Source organism: Maylandia zebra, linkage group LG5, assembly GCF_041146795.1.
Source record: "Maylandia zebra isolate NMK-2024a linkage group LG5, Mzebra_GT3a, whole genome shotgun sequence".
Classification (NCBI taxonomy): Eukaryota; Metazoa; Chordata; class Actinopteri; order Cichliformes; family Cichlidae; genus Maylandia; species Maylandia zebra.
In genome coordinates, this window is record NC_135171.1 from 42,505,280 (window position 1) to 42,531,687 (window position 26,408).

Consider the following 26,408-nt stretch of genomic DNA (forward strand, 5'->3'; position numbering starts at 1 on the left):
ACAGTGCTCACTGGTTTCTGTCACAAGAGTTATTTGTTAAATCCAAAGCAGACTGATTCTCCTTCAGCCTCCTCTCATGTATCTGCCTCGCTGTTTTCAGAGACAAACACTTGAACCTGAGCTCACACTGGATTATTTTGGTTAGCGGACCTGCAGCGCCCTCCCTCGCCCTCCCTCCTCAGGATTGTTGAGCCACTAATTAACATTCTCTCAGCTGATTGTTGGTTTTTACTGTGAACTGCTAATTGTTAGATCACCCTGTGATGTCACAATAATTTACCTCATTGAATAAATCTGTCCAATATAAGATAAAAAAATCAAATCTCAGTTTGTTATGTTTTCCTGCTGTGATCCAGTGGAGCATCTTTCCTGTTTAGGAATTCTGTGAGTGCAGTAAAATTCCTCCATCATCACTGATCCCAGTTGACCTGAACATGAATCCTAAATCCTGTAACACAACAAAGGACATTATACTCAAACACACTTTGATCAGTTACTATAGATCATAATGATGAGCTCATACAGGAACAACTCCACAGGAAGTCGTTTTTATTACAGCAGGGTGGCGTTCAGAGTTCAGCTGTGAGTTTGCCCTTTGACCCGGGGGATGGTGTCAGGGTTTCAGCCTCGTTTGCAGGGAACCAGAGCTGCATGGAACATAGTTGCAGTGACTGCTGAGGCCGTTATGACGTGCTTATTTAAAATGAAATAAGGAAGGAAGCTGTGCAGGTGCACAAACAAGCGAAGAGGTGAATTTGATGATTTGACAACTGAAATGGATGCGATTGGTTCGTTGCCTCTGTCAGCTTCATGCAGATATGCTCTTTTTTCCCCACAGAGAGATGATTATGGGTAATTTTTTCTTTTATGGTTAAAATGTTATTTGTGAAGAAGTTCATGAAGTCATTACTAGTTAACGTTAAAGGGATGGTTGGCTCAACAGAGCTCTGACTGTTTGTCAGCCTGGCTACAGAGCTGAAGAGAAACCTGGGGTTGTTCTTATTTTCTTCAATCAGTGATGAATAGTAAGATGTTCTGGCTTTGCGGAGGGCTTTCTTATAAAGCAGCAAACTATTTCTCCAGGCTAAATGATGATCCTCTAAATTTGTGACACGCCATTTCCTCTCCAGATTACGAGTCATCTGCTTTAGGCTACGTGTTTGAGAATTATACCACGGAGTCAGGTACTTCTGATTAGAGACCTTAGTTTTCACAGGAGCTACAGTATCCAGAGTCATACGTAGTGAGGAGGTGAAATTATTAACAAGATAATCGACCTCTGTTGGGGTAGCGTTCAATGGAGTAATCTCCAAATATGAGACGGTATTTTCAACCTGTGTGAAGTACACAAAGCAAAAAACAGCCTTTCAGTGTGAAAAGGACACGCTTTACACTACAGAGAAAGGTTCACTGCTTCGGGGTTTTCATCTTTCTCCTTTAAAAATAAGCAGGAATCATCTGCCAGCTCGTAAAATCTGAATTCAGTAATGCTTGAAAAGAAGTTTTGCATCCAGCAACCAGCAGGAACAGAAATATGGAGACTGCACAGCCTTGTTTTAAACTTAGCGAGTTGGAATCAGAGTGTAGTCATCCTCACAGGACTTCCTGATTAAATACATCCGTTAAAAAAAAAAGGTTTTTAACAGTTAGCTCCATCCCTCGCTTTTCCAAGATGGAGATAATGGAAAACATCTGGATGTGATCTTTCAGAAACCAGCAGGTGAAGTCACAGTAGCTCTGTCATCTTTAAAGCGTGTGGTTCTGTGAGAGCAGCATTCGTAACAGGCGCGAAGCTTTCTCACGCTCTCTGCACGTCTGTCTGGCGAGAACCAGCTTCTTCTGAAAGGTGAGCATGGGAATCTTCGCCATCATTACCTGCACTCACACATGCAACCAGGTGCTTTGTGAAACTGTTAGCTCCAGGAGTGAAAACACTTCCAAACAGTCCAGATGTGTCTGCGCTGGAGTTAAGAATAGGTGAGGAAATGGAAATAAAGCAGATGTTGTTTATCAGATCAGACTGGTGACCCCTGCAGAGTGAGGCGTGAACCATGGCCAGACCGCCGACTTACAGACTCCTGGGCTCAGGTGTTTGGTGGCCCCTCATTAACCTTTTCTGATGATCACAACTTTTCCTTTCTCCAGTAATTAGCCTCAGCCTAAAGTAAGATTTACACACCTGTACAAAGAACAGTTCTAACTGGAGAACACTGCACCTTACTTCCTGTTTAAAATGCTTCAGAATAAGTGCTCACAAAGGTGCCCGGAGGGGTGTCAGGCCTCCAAACTGACAAATAAAATACAATTCAACTGAAAGCTTCACATGATTCTTTGTTTTAAACATAAAAAACAAACGATCATTCGAGTTAGTCGAACTCAAACTTCTTCCACTCACAGGCTGAGCAGGAGCACAGCGCCACCTGCTGGATAAACAGAACTCAGCTCCACCCAAATGGCACATCATCAGGAATGTGAGGAAAAACGTTTCCTCGGCTCCTCCTCTGTGGTTTCAGCTTTATATTCACCATCACTAACATGTAAATGATTGATTCTTTCTTTACTGGTGGTTTTTGTCTCTCATATAAGTCATTTTTAGACACTTTGTTTTCTCCGTTTCTTTCACTTGAAGCTAAGAATTACATTTCATCCATATAAATCTGTTCTTATTGATAAAAAGACACTAAATTCCTGCGCTGAGGTAGCCAGCGCAGGACAATGAAGACGTGCAGGAGACCAGCACTGCAGGCAAACATGACCTCCATTGTCTGCTCTCCATTAATGAAGCAGGTAACAAAACAAGCACTGAAGCTCAGAGAAGCTCTGACGGCAAAGTGACTGAGAAATAAAGGACTGCAGACCCTATTCTTAATGTGATCCAGATGTGTAAGGTCAGGTTTCCTCTAGCAGCTGTGGATCATCCAGCAGGGGGCGACAGGTGATGCTCATGTTTGCAGACGATGCTGTACATGACATAGGGAACGTAGAGCAGAGCAGCATGAGAGGAGGTGGTGTCAGCAGCACAGTTTCACACTTTAAATGAAATCTGCAGGAGAAACCAGACAGCAGGGTTAGTTCTTTATTGATCAACAGACACGTGAGAGGCGTCAAGCTGAACACGATAAAAGACACAAATACAAACAGTACAATTTGAATCCCCGTCTCCACAGTAAAAGTCTAAATTGCACAAAAATTATCCTGTCAGAGTCCCGTGAGCACAGGAAGTAAGGCTTCCCCGAGAGGAGCTCGCAGGCTCGAATCACATGAGTCTGAGTTAGAGCTTAAAATCTCTAAAAAATCTCTAATGAAACTGTAAAATGTGCCACAGATAAAGGAAGCTCACTGAGGTTTGTAGTCATGTCAGTGTTTCATCAATCTATGTGATTAGCATGGTGAAGATGAGAGAGGAAGGACAAAGTGATCCCAGTATCTGATCTGTGAGAGTCTCACAGGTGAGCTTAGGCACAAGTTCAGTGCAGGAGAGCAAACAACACACTCAGGCAACGTCCACACTGGCCCGGATAGAAACGGCGTTTTCGTCTGAAGACGCTCCGCGTCCACACAAGCGTTTTCAGTCATTTTCACAGAGTTGTGCGTCCACACTGAAACAGCTGCAAACGCTGACGTTCCAGTGCTGCGCATGCGCCTGCCTCATTTCTGTCTGCCGCTTATTTACTTTCCTGCTCTTTGAAACGTCGCAGGAAAAGCAGCGAGTTTTTCAAATGGACTAACAATGAAGTGGAGTCGTTGCTGCGAGTAACACAAAAGTACAAAGTTGCAAAAGCGAGTGAGAATTAAAGAATGTGAAGAAAAGCTCTCTGGAGCGCGTGCAGACTGATGTTCATCTTTAAATAGGGCTGTCAAACGAAACAGCTGCTGTGTAACGCCCTCCGCTATCTTAGTTTAACTGGTCACATGACTGCATCATGTGACTAACATGTGTCATCGTTTTCAAAAGTCTCCCTTCTCGCTGTCCACACTGGGACGGGAAAGCACCGTCTTCAAATGTGTGCGTTTTCGAGAGCGTTTTGAAAACGCTGCGTTTTCCTTTGGGGAAAACGGCGTCTCGGTGAGGACGGGAGGCCAAAATGGAGAGAAAACGAATGAAAACGCATTAGTGTGGACGTAGCCTCAGACTCAAACCAGCACAGGTTCAAGAGTCCTTCCCTATCTGTGCAGCAGCGCCTCCTGCTGTCTCCTCGCTTTAGTCGCACGTATCTGCTCACAGAGGCAGTTGTCGTTTGCTCGTGTTGCTCTGTAGCGTCCTGATTCAGAACCACCGACCCGAGCTGCCGAGAGGCATCACAGCCGTCCAGCTGCCGGCACCTGTGTCTTTGGACGCTCGCCGTCTCCGCTCCCGCTGCCTCTACACCTCCTTCTCCTCTTTGCCCTGAACGGACGTCCTCCTCAGGTTCTCCTTGACTTTGACGAACTCGGGGGCTCTCAGGTCTTCGTGCTCCTGCTGTCTCTCCAGCTGAGGACACAAACACGCAGAAACATCTGGATTCACCCCCCTCAGATCAGCAAGACCAGGGTCAAAGGTCATGGGCAGCACACGCAGCATAAAGAAAACCTGCTGCTTTAACGCCGACTGAGCAGCGACGCGCTTCTCATCCTGCGACTGCTGCCACAGGTTTACATGCTTCAGGTGAGCGCACAAGAACGACTGCAGGTACACAATGATCAGCTGTGATCGAGACGACAAAGCTCCAATGTAAAGAGAAAGGTGGTGATGAAGAGCAACACACACACACAGACACACACACACACACACACACACAGACACACACACACACACACAGACACACACACACACACACAAAGACACAGACACACAAAGACACACACACACACACACACACACACAGACAGACACAGACACACAAAGACACACACACACACACACAGACACACACACACACACACAGACACACAAAGACACACACACACACACACAGACACACAAAGACACACAGACACACACACAGACAGACACACAGACACACACACACAGACACACAAAGACACACACACACACACAGACACACAAAGACACACACACACAGACACACACACACAGACACACAAAGACACACACACAGACACACACACACACACACAGCCACACACACACACACACACACAGCCACAGACACACACACAGCCACAGACACACACACACACACAGCGAGCACTTCATGAAGAAACGATGAGAAGCGTCTTGACGCTGCATCCAGGTCTCCAAAGGTTGATTCTGTTCGTTTGGACGTTTTCAGTGGGAGAAGCGTTTCGTCATCATGCAGCTTTCTTCAGTCTCAGCTGGCTGCAGGTTTCCAACCTTATAAACAGCACGTTTATAAACAGCTGGACAGCCCATTGTTCCTTCAGTGGGCTGGTTTCAGTCATCATGCAAATGTACAGACGAAACGTTTCTCCCACGGAAAACGTCCAGATGAACAGAATCAGCTTTCGGAGAAACGATGTGAAAGTCTTTGAACTTGTGTAACGTGACACACAGAGCGTCACAGCTTTGTAATTCCACATCGCTGTGATTCACTGGTGTGTGTGTCTGTGTGTGTTACCTCCTCCAGCTTCTTGTGTCTCTTCAGCAGTTCGGCCTCCAGAGGAGAAACCTTCCTGCGAGCCTCGTCCTCCTCCTTCCTCTGTTTGATCAGCTGATCTCTCCTCCTGGACTCCAGCACCCGCTGCAGCTCGGGCTTCATTTCCACACTGACCCCCGCTCTGCGCGCACACAGACACACACACACATACACAATTCAGACTGTGTGTGTGTGTGTGTGTGCAGCATTCGGCCCCTCATGAATCATTCACGCCGCTCGCCTCCTCTTTTCCAGGAGCCTTTAACTTCTTTGTGTTTCAGGCCTGGAGCTTAAATAAAGTTGTTTTGTGCCTCGCTGCTCCTCCTGAATGAGGTGAGAACTTTCCCAGCGTCCTCGGCGGTCAGAGGCCTGGGAGGCAGGAGGCTGTTGCTTAGCAGCGCCTGCTTCACAAACCCCTCACGGCCCAAGCCCGACCGCAGCGACGCCATTTAAATGGCCAAATGCTGATTGGTCAGCGGGTGTCAGGTAAACCCGAGGACACGGCAGTGGTTGAGCGATGTTGAGCTCTGAATACAAGCGAGGACACCGTCCTGCTGACAGTGGAAGCAACAAACGAGCTTTTGACACAAACGAGTTCACCGAGCATCGCTGAGTTACTGAGTTCCTGTCACATGAACGAGTTCTGGTCATGTGACAGGAACTCGGTGACGTGGTCACGCGGGGAAAGAATTTTAGCTCGGCCTGATTCTGTGTTTCCAGGCTTTTGTTAGAGAGGTCTTTTATTTGACTTCAGGAAGTGTGATCAGTGATTAGACACGTGAGCGTGACCTTCACTCACTGGCGCTCTGCCGGCAGCATCGATAACACGCTCAGTATATCAGAAACATCACTGATGACACTTCCCTGAAATATGATCTAAATCTGAGGCTCCATCAACCCAAACTCCCACAACTAAAAAACATCTTTTCCACAAATGTTCCATGAAATTCATCTCTAATAATCTAAAAACACATCTCTGACTGCGTCCTGAGACACAGGCGGGTTCAGATGGCGTGACTCGAGTTCAAACTTTCAGCTTTCATAACTGAACATGAGTGGATTTAAACAGTCTGAATAAAGCTGAACGTGGGAGCTTCAGTTACGCTGTCTGACCCCGCCCCTTCTTCTTCCTCTTCATTCTTTGGAAAATTAAAACTAATCAGAGCGTTACCGTTTGTAACTGCTCAGCAGCTCGCGGTGAAGCTCCTGGTGACTCTTCGAAGCTTTGACTGGATTCACCAGCTTCTTGGGTTTGATGAGGTCCGTGTCCTCGTCCCCCTCCAGGTAATCCGGCCGGGGTACGAAGACGGCAACCGGGGACGACTTCCCATGGACGCCTTCGGAGCCGTGCTGCTGCAGGCTGGCATATGCTGATGCTACGGACACAAAGAGGACACAAAATGTTAGAGAGAACAAATCATAGCGCCACCTACTGGACAAACTGCAGGATATCATACATCCTGAAACATCTTCACAGTCCATTCACAGCAGCTGAGAAAAGCCTCATTCCCTGTTTTTCTGCTCACTCTGTAAATGTGTCCCCGTTCCCAAAACGTCATTAACACTGTCCCTTTAAAAATTCCCCACTGGAAAAGTCCGGACTGTGTTTAAAAGTCCTTGCTTTAGAGAAACGTCTTCACTGGGTCAGGTCTTGATAAGGCGCTGACAGCAGGTGTAGCCAGCAGGAGGCGCTAGCAGCAGCTCGTGGTGTCTGTGAGCTGGGGTGTTTGAGGCAGAGGTCCTCAGTTTCTGGCCTGCGGCGCATCTGTGTCAAACAGGAGAAAGGACAATAAACCCAACCCGTCCTCGGATATTCTGGGATTGAGATCACATGACAGGTCACGCCGCACAATGACCCTTTCTCGAGTGCAACCAGAGCCCGCCTTCCAGCTTCATATTTCAGAAAAATGAAACGAGCTCCGGATGTCTGTTCACTCCTAGACACGCAGAAGAAAGTAAGTGGACGGCTATTTTGACAGCCTCCCTGCCTCCAGATGTTGGCGCTGCTACAGCAAATAGGAACGGGCTTGTGAGGTCGCACATGGCGGATAACCATCAGAAACTTCTCTGAGCTCCTGTGATTGTAAGGACTGCTGTAGCAGTTTGTCAGTAGGTTCAGTAGAAGGAAATGAAAGGCTGGCAGGAGGAGCGCACTGAGCTGCAGCACTGATCTCTGTGAGCAGCAAACATCTCACACTACTCACAATGTTCACAGCTGAGCAAGTCAGTCACGGAGCCTGCTGCAAACTTCAATTCAGAACCTGACACATCTGAAACAAGCCTGAAACACACCTAAAACACATCTGAAACACACCTGTAACAAGCATTAAAATGTCTGAAACACGACTGAAACACATCTGAAACAAGCCTGAAAAACACTTGAAACAAGTTGGAAAATGTCTGAAACACACCTGAAACACATCTGAAACACACCTGTAACAAGCATTAAAATGTCTGAAACACGACTGAAACACATCTGAAACAAGCCTGAAAAACACTTGAAACAAGTTGGAAAATGTCTGAAACACACCTGAAACACATCTGAAACACACCTGTAACAAGCATTAAAATGTCTGAAACACAACTGAAACACATCTGAAACAAGCCTGAAAAACACTTGAAACAAGTTGGAAAATGTCTGAAACACACCTGTAACAAGCATTAAAATGTCTGAAACACATCTGAAACACACCTGTAACAAGCATTAAAATGTCTGAAACACATCTGAAACACACCTGTAACAAGCGTTAAAATGTCTGAAACACATCTGAAAAAAGCCTGTAACAAGCATTAAAATATCTGAAACACATCTGAAAAAAGCCTGAAACAAGTCTGAAAATGTCTGAAACACGACTGAAACACACTTGAAACAAGTTGGAAAATGTCTAAAACACAACTGAAACACATCTCAAACACACCTGAAACAAGCATTAAAATGTCTGAAACACATCTGAAACAAGCCTGAAACAAGCCTGTAAAACATATGAAAATGTCTGAAACACGACTGAAACAAGCCTGAAACACATATGAAAATGTCTGAAACACACCTGAAACAAGCCTGAAACAAGTCTGAAAATGTCTGAAACACGACTGAAACACACTTGAAACAAGTTGGAAAATGTCTGAAACACAACTGAAACACATCTCAAACACACCTGAAACAAGCATTAAAATGTCTGAAACACATCTGAAACAAGCCTGAAACAAGCCTGTAAAACATATGAAAATGTCTGAAACACGACTGAAACAAGCCTGAAACACATATGAAAATGTCTGAAACACACCTGAAACAAGCCTGAAACAAGTCTGAAAATGTCTGAAACACGACTGAAACACATCTGAAACAAGCCTGAAACACACTTGAAACAAGTTGGAAAATGTCTGAAACACGACTGAAACACATCTGAAACAAGCCTGAAACACACTTTAAAATGTCTGAAACACATCTGAAACAAGCCTGAAACAAGCCTGTAAAACATATGAAAATGTCTGAAACACACCTGAAACAAGCCTGAAACACACTTTAAAATGTCTGAAACACATCGGAAACAAGCCTGAAACACATATGAAAATGTCTGAAACACACCTGAAACAAGCCTGAAACACACCTAAAACACACCTGTAACAAGCATTAAAATGTCTGAAACACATCTGAAACACACCTGTAACAAGCCTGAAAAACACTTGAAACAAGTTGGAAAATGTCTGAAACACACCTGAAACACATCTGAAACACACCTGTAACAAGCGTTAAAATGTCTGAAACACATCTGAAACACACCTGTAACAAGCGTTAAAATGTCTGAAACACATCCGAAACACACCTGTAACAAGCGTTAAAATGTCTGAAACACATCCGAAACACACCTGTAACAAGCGTTAAAATGTCTGAAACACATCCGAAACACACCTGTAACAAGCGTTAAAATGTCTGAAACACATCTGAAACACACCTGTAACAAGCGTTAAAATGTCTGAAACACATCTGAAACACACCTGTAACAAGCGTTAAAATGTCTGAAACACATCTGAAAAAAGCCTGTAACAAGCATTAAAATATCTGAAACACATCTGAAAAAAGCCTGAAACAAGTCTGAAAATGTCTGAAACACGACTGAAACACACTTGAAACAAGTTGGAAAATGTCTGAAACACAACTGAAACACATCTGAAACACACCTGAAACAAGCCTGAAACAAGCCTGTAAAACATATGAAAATGTCTGAAACACGACTGAAACAAGCCTGAAACACATATGAAAATGTCTGAAACACACCTGAAACAAGCCTGAAACAAGTCTGAAAATGTCTGAAACACGACTGAAACACATCTGAAACAAGCCTGAAACACACTTGAAACAAGTTGGAAAATGTCTGAAACACGACTGAAACACATCTGAAACAAGCCTGAAACAAGCCTGTAAAACATATGAAAATGTCTGAAACACACCTGAAACAAGCCTGAAACACACCTAAAACACATCTGAAACACACCTGTAACAAGTTGGAAAATATCTGAAACACGACTGAAACACATCTGAAAAAAGCCTGTAACAAGCGTTAAAATATCTGAAACACATCTGAAAAAAGCCTGAAACAAGTCTGAAAATGTCTGAAACACGACTGAAACACACTTGAAACAAGTTGGAAAATGTCTGAAACACAACTGAAACACATCTGAAACACACCTGAAACAAGCATTAAAATGTCTGAAACACATCTGAAACAAGCCTGAAACAAGCCTGTAAAACATATGAAAATGTCTGAAACACGACTGAAACAAGCCTGAAACACATATGAAAATGTCTGAAACACACCTGAAACAAGCCTGAAACAAGTCTGAAAATGTCTGAAACACGACTGATACACATCTGAAACAAGCCTGAAACACACTTTAAAATGTCTGAAACACATCTGAAACAAGCCTGAAACAAGCCTGTAAAACATATGAAAATGTCTGAAACACACCTGAAACAAGCCTGAAACACACTTTAAAATGTCTGAAACACATCTGAAACAAGCCTGAAACAAGTTGGAAAATGTCTGAAACACGGCTGAAACACATCTGAAACAAGCCTGAAAAACACTTGAAACAAGTTGGAAAATGTCTGAAACACGACTGAAACACATCTGAAACAAGCCTGAAACACACTTGAAACAAGTTGGAAAATGTCTGAAACACGACTGAAACACACCTGTAACAAGCATTAAAATGTCTGAAACACATCTGAAACACACCTGTAACAAGCATTAAAATGTCTGAAACACATCTGAAACAAGCCTGAAACACACCTAAAACACATCTGAAACACACCTGTAACAAACATTAAAATGTCTGAAACACACCTGTAACAAGCATTAAAATGTCTGAAACACATCTGAAACACACCTGTAACAAGCGTTAAAATGTCTGAAACACATCTGAAACAAGCCTGAAACAAGTCTGAAAATGTCTGAAACACGACTGAAACAAGCCTGAAACAAGTCTGAAAATGTCTGAAACACGACTGAAACAAGCCTGAAACACATATGAAAATATCTGAAACACACCTGTAACAAGCATTAAAATGTCTGAAACACATCTGAAACAAGCCTGAAACACACCTAAAACACATCTGAAACACACCTGTAACAAGCATTAAAATGTCTGAAACACATCTGAAACACACCTGTAACAAGCGTTAAAATGTCTGAAACACACCTGAAACAAGCCTGAAACAAGTCTGAAAATGTCTGAAACACGACTGAAACAAGCCTGAAACACACTTGAAACAAGTTGGAAAATGTCTGAAACACGACTGAAACACATCTGAAACAAGCCTGAAACACACTTGAAACAAGTTGGAAAATGTCTGAAACACGACTGAAACACATCTGAAACACACTTGAAACAAGTCTGAAAATGTCTGAAACACATCTGAAACAAGCCTGAAACAAGCCTGTAAAACATATGAAAATGTCTGAAACACGCCTGAAACAAGCCTGAAACACATATGAAAATGTCTGAAACACACCTGAAACAAGCCTGAAACAAGTCTGAAAATGTCTGAAACACGGCTGAAACATCTGAAACAAGCCTGAAACACACTTGAAACAAGTTGGAAAATGTCTGAAACACATCTGAAACACACCTGTAACAAGCATTAAAATGTCTGAAACACATCTGAAACAAGCCTGAAACACACCTGTAACAAGCATTAAAATGTCTGAAACACATCTGAAACAAGCCTGAAACACATCTGAAACACACCTGTAACAAGCATTAAAATGTCTGAAACACATCTGAAACAAGCCTGTAACAAGCATTAAAATGTCTGAAACACATCTGAAAAAAGCCTGAAACAAGCCTGTAAAACATATGAAAATGTCTGAAACACGCCTGAAACAAGCCTGAAACACATATGAAAATGTCTGAAACAAGCCTGAAAAAGCTTGAAACACGCCTGAACACGTGTGAAACATGTCTGAAAATATCTGAATCACATCTGAAACACCTGAAATACCTGACCTCAGACGTTCACTCTTAAATACTGAACCACTGCATCAGATTTTAAGGAGTGAGACAATCAATTTGTAGAAGACACTGAAACACAGAGAACACTTCCTGTTTTGTGATTAGACTCCCACAGTTTATTAATTTGATCTATTTTTGTGATGTAATCTTTTTGTTATTAATAGTTCCTGCTTGAGCTCAGTATATAATCTCCACATTTTATGTGTTAAATCCTAAAGGATTCTGAATGACCAGGGTTATATTAAAAACAAACATGGTTAACAATGAGGTGCAGAAACCAGTGTCTGTGTACATCTTTTATGTACAGTGTATGACCTGAAGGCCACGCATTTTGAGTGTTATTAAAAATGTGTTGGACCCACAGAAGTTACAGTAACAGGGAGCTCTGCTGCTGAACTTTACCCGCCTCTCTCTGTTAGCTCAGTGTTTGTCTGCCGGACTTTGAGCCTTTCTGAGGTTTGTATTGATCGGAGGGAGGACGTGCATACCGGAGCCTCTCTGTATTGACGTCCCCGTGAGTGCTGCCAATCTGGTTACAGCAAAGCGGACAACTTGAGCTCGAGTCTAAGGCCGGAGCCGCACCTCAGGAGGAAACGTGATCGCTCTGTAACGGCAGGCCATAACGCATCTGCTCGTTCTTTCGCTCATCCTGAGGAAACCCCGCAGAATCTAAATCAGAGCAGACGAGCCGCTAACAGGCTTGCTGAGGAAACGCCACTTCCTGTCACAAACCTGATGATCAGCCATCAACACCACCATGAACACAGCCACCCTGAATACAACCACCACCACCATCAACACTGAAGCTCTACATGACTCCCCGTTGCCGAGGCTAAAACTCAAGCAGAGGATGTGAACTCCCACTGCAGTCCGTCTGCATGCCAGCGGTGACTTCATCTTCATCAGCCTTCGCTCCTCACAGCGCTTCATGAGCCATGAGTGGCTCTGGTACAACGCAGCACCTCAATTACTTAAGAAGATGCTGAACAGACAGGAGCAGCAACAAGTCCACCACCACCATCATCATCATCCACACCAACACTATTATCATCATCCACACCACCACCACCATCATCATCCACACCACCACCATCATCATCATCCACACCACCACCATTATCATCATCCACACCTCCACCATTATCATCATCCACACCACCATCAACATCATCTACACCACCAGCATCATCATCATCCACACCAACACTATTATCATCATCCACACCACCATCAACATCATCCACACCACCATCAACATCATCCACACCACCACTATTATCACCCACACCACCATCATAATCATGTATGGTGGTGTGGTGTGGACTTATGTATGTATGTATGTATGTATATATATGTATATATTGTACTATTCTTAGTTAGTGTATTGTCTGTCTTGTCTTAATGTTGGTTTAAAATGGAGCACTGTAACAAAAAATTATTTCCCCCAGGGATCAATAAAGTATTCTGATTCTGATCCACACAACCGGCATCATCATCATCATCGTCATCCACACCACCACCATCATCATCATCATCATCATCATCCACACCACCACCACATCCACACCACCACCATCATCGTCATCCACACCACCACCATCATTGTCATCCACACCACCACCATCATCATCATCTACACCACCACTATCATCATCATCCACACCTCCACCATTATCATCATCCACACCACCATCATCATCATCCACACCAACACTATTATCATCATCCACACCACCATCAACATCATCCACACCACCAGCATCATCATCATCATCATCATCCACACCACCACTATTATCACCCACACCACCATCATCATCACCCACACCACCATCATCATCCACACCACCACCATCATCATCATCCACACCACCAGCATCATCATCATCATCATCATCCACACCAACACTATTATCATCATCCACACCACCATCAACATCATCCACACCACCAGCATCATCATCATCATCATCATCATCATCATCATCCACACCACCAGCAGCATCATCATCATCATCATCCACACCACCAGCATCATCATCATCATCATCATCCACACCACCACTATTATCACCCACACCACCATCATCATCATCCACACCACCAGCATCATCATCATCATCATCCACACCACCACCATCATCATCCACACCACCAGCATCATCATCATCATCATCCACACCACCACCAGCATCATCATCCACACCACCAGCATCATCATCATCATCATCCACACCAACACTATTATCATCATCCACACCACCATCAACATCATCCACACCACCAGCATCATCATCATCATCCACACCACCACTATTATCACCCACACCACCATCATCATCATCCACACCACCAGCATCATCATCCACACCAACACTATTATCATCATCCACACCACACCATCATCATCCACACCACACCATCATCATCCACACCACCATCATCATCATCCACACCACCATCATCATCATCCACACCACCACCACCAGCATCATCATCCACACCACACCATCATCATCATCCACACCACCATCATCATCATCATCATCATCCACACTACCACCATCATCATCCAAACCACAATCATCATCATCCACACCACCACCATCAGCCATGCTCTCAGAGCCTCACATAGTCAAACTTGAGCACAAACACAAACATGCAGAAATGTTTCTGATAGAAACACAGAGCTGATGAAGGCTCTATTTCCACTTTGGAGATGATAATTAAAACTTCCAGCTCTCAAACTAAAGTCCTGTTTATTTTTAAAGTTTTTTCTAGAGATGACGTCACATCTTAATGATAATTTTAGTGAAAAGCATTACAAGTGTGAATGACGTCAGTCTGAGCTTGTTTCTCCATTTGTGGAGTAAAAGATTCAAAAAGCTGGGAGCTGACTTTCTTCAGCATGACTCTGATCTGAGAGCAGCTGACAGCCTCACAGCTCGATCCTCAGCTCTGTCCGCGGCCGGGTCTTACCGGACTTCACCACCCTTCCCTGGGCGGTGCTGGGCTCCATGCTACCAGAGCTCCTCTGCTCCTCTGCTCCTGCTCTCCTGCACAGCTCAAAGCCAGGCAGCGGTCACGTGGCACGTGGACTGCCCCTCCTCCTCGGGACCACTTCCCACGCTGCTCCTATTCATCAGCCAGCGGCTCCACCCAGCCTGAAATCCAGCTGCCACCTGATGGGGGCGCTGACTCTCACTGCAGCCTGGAGCAGACTCTCAGTGTGGGTTGCATGCGAACCACGAAGATAAATAATGATGATCTCACAACATTTAATCTGACATTTATCTTTAATATTCACACTTCCTGTCGGCGACTTTAAACACTTTTGTTCTTCTTGCCGACACTGTCACTTTATCAATGCTGGTCATCAGGCTCTTTGCTGCTAAAGTATTTATTTATACCTACACTCTATGCCCATACTCTATACTGGTACTCAGGTTGTTGCACTCTACTTATAGTATTATTTATGTATTGTTTTATTACTTGTTATTCTGTTTGTTAAAAAACAAAACAACTATTCATTTATTTTTTATTTAAAATAAAAAAAACTTTCTTCATTATTTGGTTTCTTTTCGCTGTGTGTACATAATTTCTTTCCACCTCATGTTAACATGTGATGCAAATGACAATAAAGCTCCTTGAATCCTGCATGGACAGATCTGTGACATCATCAAGCCTGACGTCACGTTTATCTTTGACAGAAACTGTGAACAGTTGACTTTATTCTTGTTTTCAGTCACATGGTCCAACCCTGACCAATCACAGCTGTGTGAGTTATACCTGTGCGCATGTTGAATTCATTTATATTTCTAACTATGGCGTATGGTGGCCCCAAAGGTTCAAACACAGCAAAAAGAAAACATGTCGGGAAGAAGTTTGATCATCAGCTTCATGTTCCTCTGGGCCATCACACACACAATCACACAATCACACACACACACACAACAAAGACTCTGGTAAGGGCGGGGTGGTGGGCTGTGTGCCTTGGGACTGGTGCCATAACAGCAGAGTTGTAAACAGTCACTGCCCACCAGACTTGGAGGCCTTTTTTATCTACCATTGTTTACATCCCCCCCCCCCCCCCCCAAATGCTAATGTTAGCTCAGCACTCAATCACTTCCAACTTATCATCAGTAAACAGCAGAGAGAGCACCCAACCCCCGAAAGCAGCCTCAATGAATGGAGAACCGGAAGAGCTGCATGAGGATGCTCTTCATGGACTGCAGCTCAGCATTCAACAACATGATCCCAAACATCGATCCCAGATCCGTCCTGTCACCTGCTAGTGGATCAAAGACTTTCTCACCAACCGGCCTCAATCAGGTCAACTTAATCCAATTTTCAGTTGCATCAAGGAGCTTTTTATTCAAAGGTAGACCCTACAATAATACATACAGAGAAAAACCCAACAATCATATGACCCCCTATGAGCAAGCACTTTGGTGACAGTGAGACCTAACCCTAACACCCAGTGCATCATCCAGCAGCCTATTGCAGCATAACTAAGGGAGGATTCAGGGTCACCTGGTCCAGCCCTAACTACCGTAATTGTCGGGCTATAAGCCGCTACTTTTTGCACAAGCTTTGAACCCTGCGGCTTTTAGTCAGGTGCGGCTTTTCTATGGATTGTCCATGATTTTTGTCATATCGTAAGACGATTTGTTTTGTTTGTTCCGCTGTTGTACGGCACTACGTTGCCTGGCGGAAGGGCATGTGATCAGACACACAGTATCTGGGTTCAAGAGTGGTATGTTGGTCACGTGTCCATCCGCCAGGCAACATAGTGCCGTACAAGTAGCGCGAAAAACAAACTTCAAATTAACGCTACGCGTTCAGCGGGAGTCGTGGATGACGAGCGGCGATAAGCTTGCGAAATGCAAGTTATGCTCAACTCCACCGGTGGATTCTGACAGCGTGGAAAAGTGTGAAAACATCCATGATCACCAACGGATTTCGAAGGGCTGGACTGCTGCATGATGGAGAGGAGGACACCGCCACGGCCCTTCAGAGGGTGTTTGACTCTGACACTGACAACGAGGATTTCTTTGGTTTTGTAAGTGACAACGAAGGAGAGAAGCGGAGAGTGGATGACGAAGCCATCCTGAGCCTGTTTGTATCCGACACTGGAGAAGAGGACTTTGGTGGTTTTAGTGCGCAGGAAGATGGTGGTGAATGACTGACTTTTCTGCTTGTTAAAGCCGTGTCACTGCACCTGAGCCTAAAAGGTAGTCTGAATCTATTTTTCTGGTGTGCTGTAGGTTATTGTTATGTACTACATTTGTTACTCATTTATGAAGCACAGTACATGTTTCATACTTGTAATTACCGCTACTTGTACATATACCTAAAAAGTTATGCAAATATGTACCCATAACTTGTTTTTCAAAATATTAATAAAAGGGGTGTGTCTCCAAACAGCCATCTCTTTCCTGACAATTCCCTTTGTGCATATTTTCTTACATATGATAAGTCAACATTGAAACACCTGCGGCTTTTAGTCAGGTGCAGCTAATGTATGTACAAAACAGGATTTTCCCCTGATTTTAGCTTGTGCGGCTAATATTCAGGTGCGCTTTGTAGTCCGGGAAATACGGTATATGCTTTAGCAAAAAGGAAAGTTTGAAGCCTAATCTTGAAAGTAGAGATAGTGTCTGTCTCCTGAATCCAAACTGGAAGCTGGTTCCACAGAAGAGGGGCCTGAAAACTGAAGGCTCTGCCTCCCATTCTACTTTTAAATACTCTAGGAACAACAAGTAGGCCTGCAGAGCGAGAGCCAAGTGCTCTAATAGGGTGATATGGTACTACAAGGTCATTAAGATAAGATGGGGCCTGATTATTTAAGACCTTGTGTGTGAGGAGCAGGATTTTGAATTCTGGATTTACCAGGAAGCCAAAACAGGAGAAATCTGCTCTCTCTTTCTAGTCCCTGTCAGGACTCTTGCTGCAGCATTTTGGATTAGCTGAAGGCTTTTCAGTGAGTTTTTAGGACTTCCTGATAATAATGAATTACAGTCGTCCAGCCTGGAAGTAATAAATGCATGAACTAGTTTTTCAGCGTCACTCTGAGACAGGATATTTCTAACTTTAGAGATGTTGCACAAATGGAAGAAAGCAGTCTTACATATTTGTTTAATATGTGCGTTGAAGGACATGTCCTGGTCAAAAATGACTCCAAGGTTCCTCACAGCGTTACTGGAGGCCAAGGTAATGCCATCCAGAGTAAGAGTCTGCTTAGATACCATATTTCTAAGATTTTCAGGGCCGAGTACAATAACCTCAGTTTGATCTGAATTAAGAAGCAGAAAGTTAGCGGCCATCCAGGTCTTTATGTCTTTAAGACATTCCTGCAGTTTAACTAATTGGTGTGTGTTATCTGGCTTCATGGACAGATAGAGCTGGGTGTCATCTGCATAGCAGTGAAAATGTATGCTATGTCTTCTAATGATACTGCCTAAGGGAAGCATGTATAATGTAAACAGAATTGGTCCTAGCACTGAACCCTGTGGAACTCCATAATTAACCTCAGTGTGTGAAGAGGACTCTCCATTTACATGCACAAACTGGAGTCTATTAGATAGATATGATACAAACCACTGCAGTGCAGTACCTGTAATACCTACAGCATGTTCTAATCGCTCTAATAGGATATTATGGTCGACAGTATCGAACGCTGCACTGAGGTCTAGCAGGACAAGCACAGAGATGAGTCCACTGTCAGAGGCCATAAGAAGATCATTTGTAACCTTCACTAAAGCTGTTTCTGTGCTGTGCTGAGCTCTGAAACCTGACTGAAACTCTTCAAATAAACCTCTGCAGATGATCTGTTAGCTGTTTGACAACTACTCTTTCAAGGATGTTTGATATGAAAGGAAGGTTGGAGATTGGCCTATAATTAGCTAAGACTGCTGGGTCTAGAGATGCTTTTTGAGTAAAGGTTTAACTACAGCCAGCTTGAAGGCCTGTGGTACATAGCCGATTATTAGAGATAGGTTGATCATATTTAAGACTGAAGCATTAATTTATTAATACTCCCTTATAATAAACCCTCATCACTCAGGCCACTCACACACAGACTCTATTCAGACCAAGTCCTTTTGGACTACCTCCAAGCACTTTGCAACTTATAAATATTTTATTCTGGTACAGTTGGTGTCGAGCACCCACAGTTTTGTTGTACATGTACAATGACAATAAAAGGCTATTCTATTCTATTCTATTCTAGAACAGGTCTGTGACATTGGCTGCTCACAGGTCGTACCGCCTTTATTACCTGAGACGGCATAACTCACCTTTGCTGTGCGGCTGCTTCGGCAGAGCCTGATGGTCAATGTTATACGCCTTCTGCAAAACAAAGAAGAAAGGCTCATCATTTAGCTGAGGAGGAGGATGAGAGCAGTGGGGAATGGCCAACTCAGGCTAAGAACAAGAGAAAAAGAAACACACGCAGTGACTCAAGGTGTCACTCCGAACCTGGCAAAATCAGGTAAAACAGGAACAAGTGCAGTCACAGCTTCAAGCTTCCATTCACTCGTTTACTCACACAGGTGAGTCTCACAGGTGGAGATCCTGACACCTCACTGCTAAAAGCTTTCTCTGTTTTTATCCTCCTCTGACAGAAGAACCAACACTGAGACAGCAGGAACTGAACTTTCACAGTAAAACAGGTCTCTACTGTGGTAAAAACTAGCTTTCATCAACTACGCCTAATCTCTAAGGCTAAACCCTACATACCACACAAAGATATGGAGAAACTCATTCATGCTTTCATTATGTCAAGACTGGACTATTGTAACTCACTCTACTTGGGTCTACAATCTTCTCTTCTGCAGCGTCTGCAGCTGGTCCAGAATGCCGCAGCACGTCTCTTGACCGGCACTAGAAAGTTTGACTCTATCACCCCTGTTCTGAAAAATTTACACTGGCTTCCTATCAAATATCGAATTGATTTTAAAATTCTATTGTTTACTTATAAAATTTTAAACAATATGGCACCTGACTACTTAGCTGATCTCCTCTGTCTGTACAGCCCTCAGAGAGCACTAAGATCATCGGGCCAACTGCTCTTGGTGCAACCTAGGTCTCGGCTGAAGACCAGAGGAGGCCGTGCCTTTGCCGTTGCTGCACCCAGGCCATGGAATACTCTCCCTCTTCATATTCGCGCGTCAGATTCCATTCAGTCTTTTAAATCACGTTTAAAAACGTATTTGTTTGATCTGGCATTTAAGGCGAATTAGGGTAATTTACATCTGGCTCTGTATTTAGATTATGTAATTATCTTATATTTTATATATTTGTAATTTATATTTTAGTGTGATTTTATTTGTACTGCGATTTTACTGGAAAGCACTTTGGTGTACTTCGGTCTTAAAAATGTGCTATATAAATAAATTTTGATTGATTGATTGATTGAGTAAAAGCATCAGATTATTATTGATCACAGAGACAGCCAGTCTCATGTGTGTGAGACCACCCTCAGAAACTTCAGCTGCTGCTGCCACCTTAATGATCCACCTGACATCACTTCATCAGTCAGCTGACCCAGAATCAGCTGATCTCAGGTTTTTGGGAGGGGTGAAAGGGTTAAACAGTCCGGGTCAGAGAGAGAAAACACGAGTCAACAACATCAGAAAGATCTGAATCCAAAAATAAGAACAAAGACACGTTCACCAGTTTTCACAATAAAAAACAAACATGACAAAGTGAGAAAGACGCAGCTGCAGCTGTGCTCAGGTCACCAGCTTCTGACCACAGGTCTGAGTCTCTGGGTTCCCGTAACAACAGACGAAAGCTGAAGTAATAAAACACGCTGTGATTGGCTCTGGAGGACCGTTTCTGCAGTTCAGGCTGAAGAAGAGCCGAGGCACACCTGTGTGTGAAGAACAGGTGTATTAGAGACCTCGGCACAGATGTGAAGAAGAGCAGCTAAGATGAGAGCTCCGGCCGCTGCTGGAAAGGGAACAGGAAGCAGAAGACCACCGGAACCCTGAGGACTGTCTGCCCCCTGCTGGACTCTCGGCAGTGGTACAGCTGCGGCTCCGAGGCCGGGGTCAGCGGTGAGGGGGACTGTAGCAGGTTAGCATAAGCACCAGCTAGCATCGTCTGATCGAGCAAGGAATGTGATTGGACCGCAGGCCAAAACACATCTCACAGCTGTGTGTGAGCTTCCACTCTGACCTCTGACCTCATCACTTTGATCTTTCCCTGCTGCTTCACTCACTGCTGGATCACCTTAATCTGCCCGACTAAAGACTCACACACACTAACACAAACACAAACCGTGTGGTAATTTGAACACCATGGCTTACCCCCCACCCCCCCAGATAAATCCGGACCTCTCCTCTCAGATCGTTCCTGAAACTCGATGCTCCAAGCTCGTCTCCACCTGCTGCACTGAAAACAGACAAACCTCTAGCCCCGCCTCCTCTCAGCTGCTCTTCAGCCTCGCCGACAGCTGCGCCGCCTCATAACTCGGATATTTGCGAGAGCTCGGCTTTCCTATAAGGTCGCATTCCTGCTGTCTCCTCCCCTGTGGAGTGCGACTCTGCAGTCATCCTCACCCTGATCGGAGAGGCGTACGATTGGCCTTCGTCCTCTCTCAGACTTGCTCAGTTCCCACCTGGCTAAAGCTCTCAGGTGAGAGCAGGTGCTCCTTTGTTCTGAGGTGTTTCGAAGCCAAACGTGAATCGCAGGAAATCATCTGAACGAGTTAAAAATCTGTAAATAAACGGTGTGCAGCACCAAGCCTCTCTCACTCTGACCTCAGAGTAACTCACTTCCTGTGCTCGAGGTGGATCAGCTGATTCAGGTTGGACGTTCTTAGGTGTTTTTTGTAAAGCGGTGCTTTTTCCAAAAATTCAAATAAAAGTTTCTGAAACGATTTCTGACCTCTGCTCATGAGGTCATGTGACTCATCCAGTTTCTCTGAAAGTCTAACCTTACGGAGCAGGTCATGAATGTCTGGAGCCAGGTGATCTGAGACATGATCCAGGTGAGCGTTCGACGCTAAAGAACTGGAACCTCCACGCAAAAACCTTGTTTATTCTCAGAGACGGTGGCAGGTCGTGATTTCAATCAGCAACAATAAACAGCTCATCTTTCATTTTATCTGCCAGCTTCTGCTGAATTTAGGTGCCATCAGAGGTGAACTTCTAACTGATGTCCAGCAGGGGGCGACTCACCTGGAAGTCTGCTTGCATAGATGCTCATCAGGAAGATGTTTACTGATGATTTTATGGTGTCAGTCACTGCTTTTAGGTCTGACTGAATAAAACATAAAACTCATTTTGGTCCCATTCAGAGGAGGAAGTAGGAATCAGGAAACAGGGAGTAGGAGAATGTCGCGCAGCGTCTCGCTCCTCGGTCAGATTCTTCACGTCCCATCTCAAAACACAAAGATGGAACGAGAAAACGCTCAGCTCAAGGTGTGATAACTTCCCTGACCAACGGGCAGCGTCACATGGGCCATCTTTTACCTGTAGTCTGTTGCCTTCAGGAGCTGTTCTGGACTGCTGTAGGCTCACAGACTCACGGTGATGTCAGTCACTAATCTGTTTTTATATCCTTTAATTTATCACATCTAAAAATGGCGGCTTGCGGCAGTCTTGATCGCAGCGCCGAACGGCTTCATCTGAAAGAGACTAGCCCTCGCCCACAGCGCCATCAGGTGCTCTGCAGCACACCAAACACTCACACTGAAACCACAGAGCACCTCAGATTCAATCCAGCAGGTACAGGTGAGCTCTTCGTCCCACCGATCTCTGCACCATGGATGGTGCTTACAGCCGTCCCCCACCCCGCACCACAGGGGTACCATTTTCCTTCAATTTGTCACCTGTCAGGACATTTGAAGCACACCTGCTGCAACCTTCATCGCGCAGAATGAATATCCTCACACATACAGTGGGGCAAAAAAGTATTTAGTCAGCCACCGATTGTGCAAGTTCCCCCACTTAAAATGATGACAGAGGTCAGTAATTTGCACCAGAGGTACACTTCAACTGTGAGAGACAGAATGTGAAAAAAAATCCATGAATCCACATGGTAGGATTTGTAAAGAATTTATTCGTAAATCAGGGTGGAAAATAAGTATTTGGTCAATAACAAAAATACAACTCAATACTTTGTAACATAACCTTTGTTGGCAATAACAGAGGTCAAATGTTTACTATAGGTCTTTACCAGGTTTGCACACACAGTAGCTGGTATTTTGGCCCATTCCTCCATGCAGATCTTCTCGAGAGCAGTGATGTTTTGGGGCTGTCGCCGAGCAACACGGACTTTCAACTCCCGCCACAGATTTTCTATGGGGTTGAGGTCTGGAGACTGGCTAGGCCACTCCAGGACTTTCAAATGCTTCTTACGGAGCCACTCCTTTGTTGCCCGGGCGGTGTGTTTTGGATCATTGTCATGTTGGAAGACCCAGCCTCGTTTCATCTTCAAAGTTCTCACTGATGGAAGGAGGTTTTGGCTCAAAATCTCACGATACATGGCCCCATTCATTCTGTCCTTAACACGGATCAGTCGTCCTGTCCCCTTGGCAGAAAAACAGCCCCATAGCATGATGTTTCCACCCCCATGCTTCACAGTAGGTATGGTGTTCTTGGGATGCAACTCAGTATTCTTCTTCCTCCAAACACGACGAGTTGAGTTTATACCAAAAAGTTCTACTTTGGTTTCATCTGACCACATGACATTCTCCCAATCCTCTGCTGTATCATCCATGTGCTCTCTGGCAAACTTCAGACGGGCCTGGACATGCACTGGCTTCAGCAGCGGAACACGTCTGGCACTGCGGGATTTGATTCCCTGCCGTTGTAGTGTGTTACTGATGGTGACCTTTGTTACTTTGGTCCCAGCTCTCTGCAGGTCATTCACCAGGTGCCCCCGTGTGGTTCTGGGATCTTTGCTCACCGTTCTCATGATCATTTTGACCCCACGGGATGCGATCTTGCGTGGAGCCCCAGATGGAGGGAGATTATCAGTGGTCTTGTATGTCTTCCATTTTCTGATGATTGCTCCCACAGTTGATTTTTTCACACCAAGCTGCTTGCCTATTGTAGATTCACTCTTCCCAGTCTGGTGCAGGTCTACAATACTTTTCCTGGTGTCCTTCGAAAGCTCTTTGGTCTTGGCCATGGCGGAGTTTGGAGTCTGACTGTTTGAGGCTGTGGACAGGTGTCTTTTATACAGATGATGAGTTCAAACAGGTGCCATTCATACAGGTAACGAGTGGGGGACAGAAAAGCTTCTTACAGAAGACGTTACAGGTCTGTGAGAGCCAGAGATTTTCCTTGTTTGAGGTGACCAAATACTTATTTTCCACCCTGATTTACGAATAAATTCTTTACAAATCCTACCATGTGGATTCATGGATTTTTTTTTCACATTCTGTCTCTCACAGTTGAAGTGTACCTCTGGTGCAAATTACTGACCTCTGTCATCATTTTAGGTGGGGGAACTTGCACAATCGGTGGCTGACTAAATACTTTTTTGCCCCACTGTACATGCAGGTGATCGCATGACCTAACACCAGATTTCTGAGTTTAAACTGTTGGTGTGAGGATCTGATCAGAGTATTCTCACTAACTGTAAAGATGATCGGATCATTGATCAGCGCTTATCACTCACCTTCTTTCCATAAACTGCTCCCATGATCCTCGGTGCCCTGCTCAGGCCTCTCCCTGGCTCTGCGTCCTCCCCACAACTTCTCCTTCTTTTACTTTTTCCCAGCAGCCTCGGCGCCCCCTCCTCCGCCTTCCCCTCCTCTTGCTCACCCTGCTGCCTGGCAGCCTGACAGCCCGGTCGCTGGGCTCCGTTAACCCTGCAGACTGTGAGGCGACTCCGAAAACTTCATACCAGCAGGAACCAGAGAGGAGCGGCCAGCTGAGCACACGCAGTGTGACTGCGAGGAGGCCACCTGTTCCTGCCTGACTCCCTGCTTTCAGCTGTGAGGAGTTAAGGAGCTCCGGCTGGATTAAAGTAATCAGAGGAGACAGCAGAGCTTTAAGTCTCCTCCTTACCTCCTCTCAGAGCAGTGCAGACAGTCTGAGGAGTTCAGCGTTCATACGAATGAAGTGAACCAGTGACACACATTTGAATATTAATGCTGCATATCGATCTGATATTGGCGCTGGTATCAGATCGATATTTGTTAAATCATTCTTAATGAACAAATACGGGTCAAACATGCTGAGAAACATGTGAACCTTTCTGTGGTTTATTTACAGCCTGCAGCACATTAGAAACAGGCACGTTTACACCCAGCCCTCCAAAATAAAGGCTGGGAGGTGTTTTATTGTGAAAAGTCAAAGTGACAGTGATTTAATGGTCAGTGTGTTTTGATGGTTCATGTCATAAATCAGGACACACTGCTCTGCCCATAATCAGCTGACTTTAAAAGGTAAAAGTCTTCAGTATTAACGACCAGACTGATACTAATGTTTGCAGTGCCACCCAGCAGTGCTCATCAGTCTTCAGCGTTCGGTTCCAGTCCGAGTTTCTTCGCTGGCAGAGGCCCGTTGTGTTTGTCTGGAGCAGATTTAGGAGTTCAAACCTCACACGTTTTTATTTCACTGCTTCATACGATTCTTTCACAAGTCCACATTTTATTTCAGCAGCTCAATTGTTTTCCTTTCCAGTCATGTTATCATAAAACTACACCCCAAACACGACCTTCATCATGCAGAGCATCCTGGAATTGATCCCCGAACTTCTGATTGGGTCACACTCACATGGAGTCTGCTACTGCTGCCCCCTGGAGGGCTGTCAGAGCACTGCGGCACGATGGCGAGGCGCTCTTTACAGTAAAAACCAGTTTTAAAATTGATTTTGAAATCACCATCAGGGATTCTTGTTTAGGTTTAAAAGCAGCAGGTAACCTCAGAGAGCACCTCCACCGCCAGCTCGTCTCCTGCTGCACCTCAGTCTGAAGAACAGACCTCACAGCGGGAGCCATCAGAGGTGCACCAGGACACGAGCCAGGGGGTTGGGAAGCGTATCTGTAACCGGAAGGTCGCCGGTTCGATCCCTGGGCTCTCTGTCCTGGTCGTTGTGTCCTTGGGCAAGACACTTCACCTACCGCCTACTGGTGTTGGCCAGAGGGGCCGATGGCGCGATATGGCAGCCTCGCTTCTGTCAGTCTGCCCCAGGGCAGCTGTGGCTACACCTGTAGCTGCCTCCACCAGTGTGTGGATGTGAGAGTGAATGAATAGTGGCATTGTAAAGCGCTTTGGGTGCCTAGAAAAGCGCTGTATAAATCCAATCCATTATTATTATTATTATATCAGATCT

The 26,408-nt window shown here is 44.8% G+C and overlaps 1 protein-coding gene across 3 annotated transcripts; it reads right to left on the bottom strand.

Annotated features, from left to right (window-relative positions):
• Positions 1-418: 418 nt before the first annotated feature.
• Positions 419-25,048, bottom strand: si:ch211-236d3.4 (actin-associated protein FAM107A). 3 transcript variants are annotated; one of them, XM_023152421.2, is made up of 6 exons: positions 24,747-25,048; positions 19,409-19,460; positions 6,769-6,973; positions 5,580-5,739; positions 4,324-4,471; positions 419-3,043 (listed from the first exon to the last, which is right to left on the bottom strand). In XM_023152421.2, the coding sequence occupies exons 1-5, from the start codon at positions 24,768-24,770 to the stop codon at positions 4,364-4,366; spliced, it is 549 nt and encodes a 182-aa protein (XP_023008189.1). In that variant the 5' UTR covers positions 24,771-25,048; the 3' UTR covers positions 419-3,043; positions 4,324-4,363. The 3 variants fall into 3 exon arrangements, with proteins under 3 accessions (XP_023008189.1, XP_014263272.1, XP_014263273.1); XM_014407786.3 differs by lacking the exon at positions 419-3,043 and having other exon boundaries at positions 3,061-4,471; XM_014407787.3 differs by lacking the exons at positions 419-3,043; positions 19,409-19,460; positions 24,747-25,048 and adding an exon at positions 15,090-15,192 and having other exon boundaries at positions 3,061-4,471.
• Between the last annotated feature and the right edge of the window lie 1,360 nt (positions 25,049-26,408).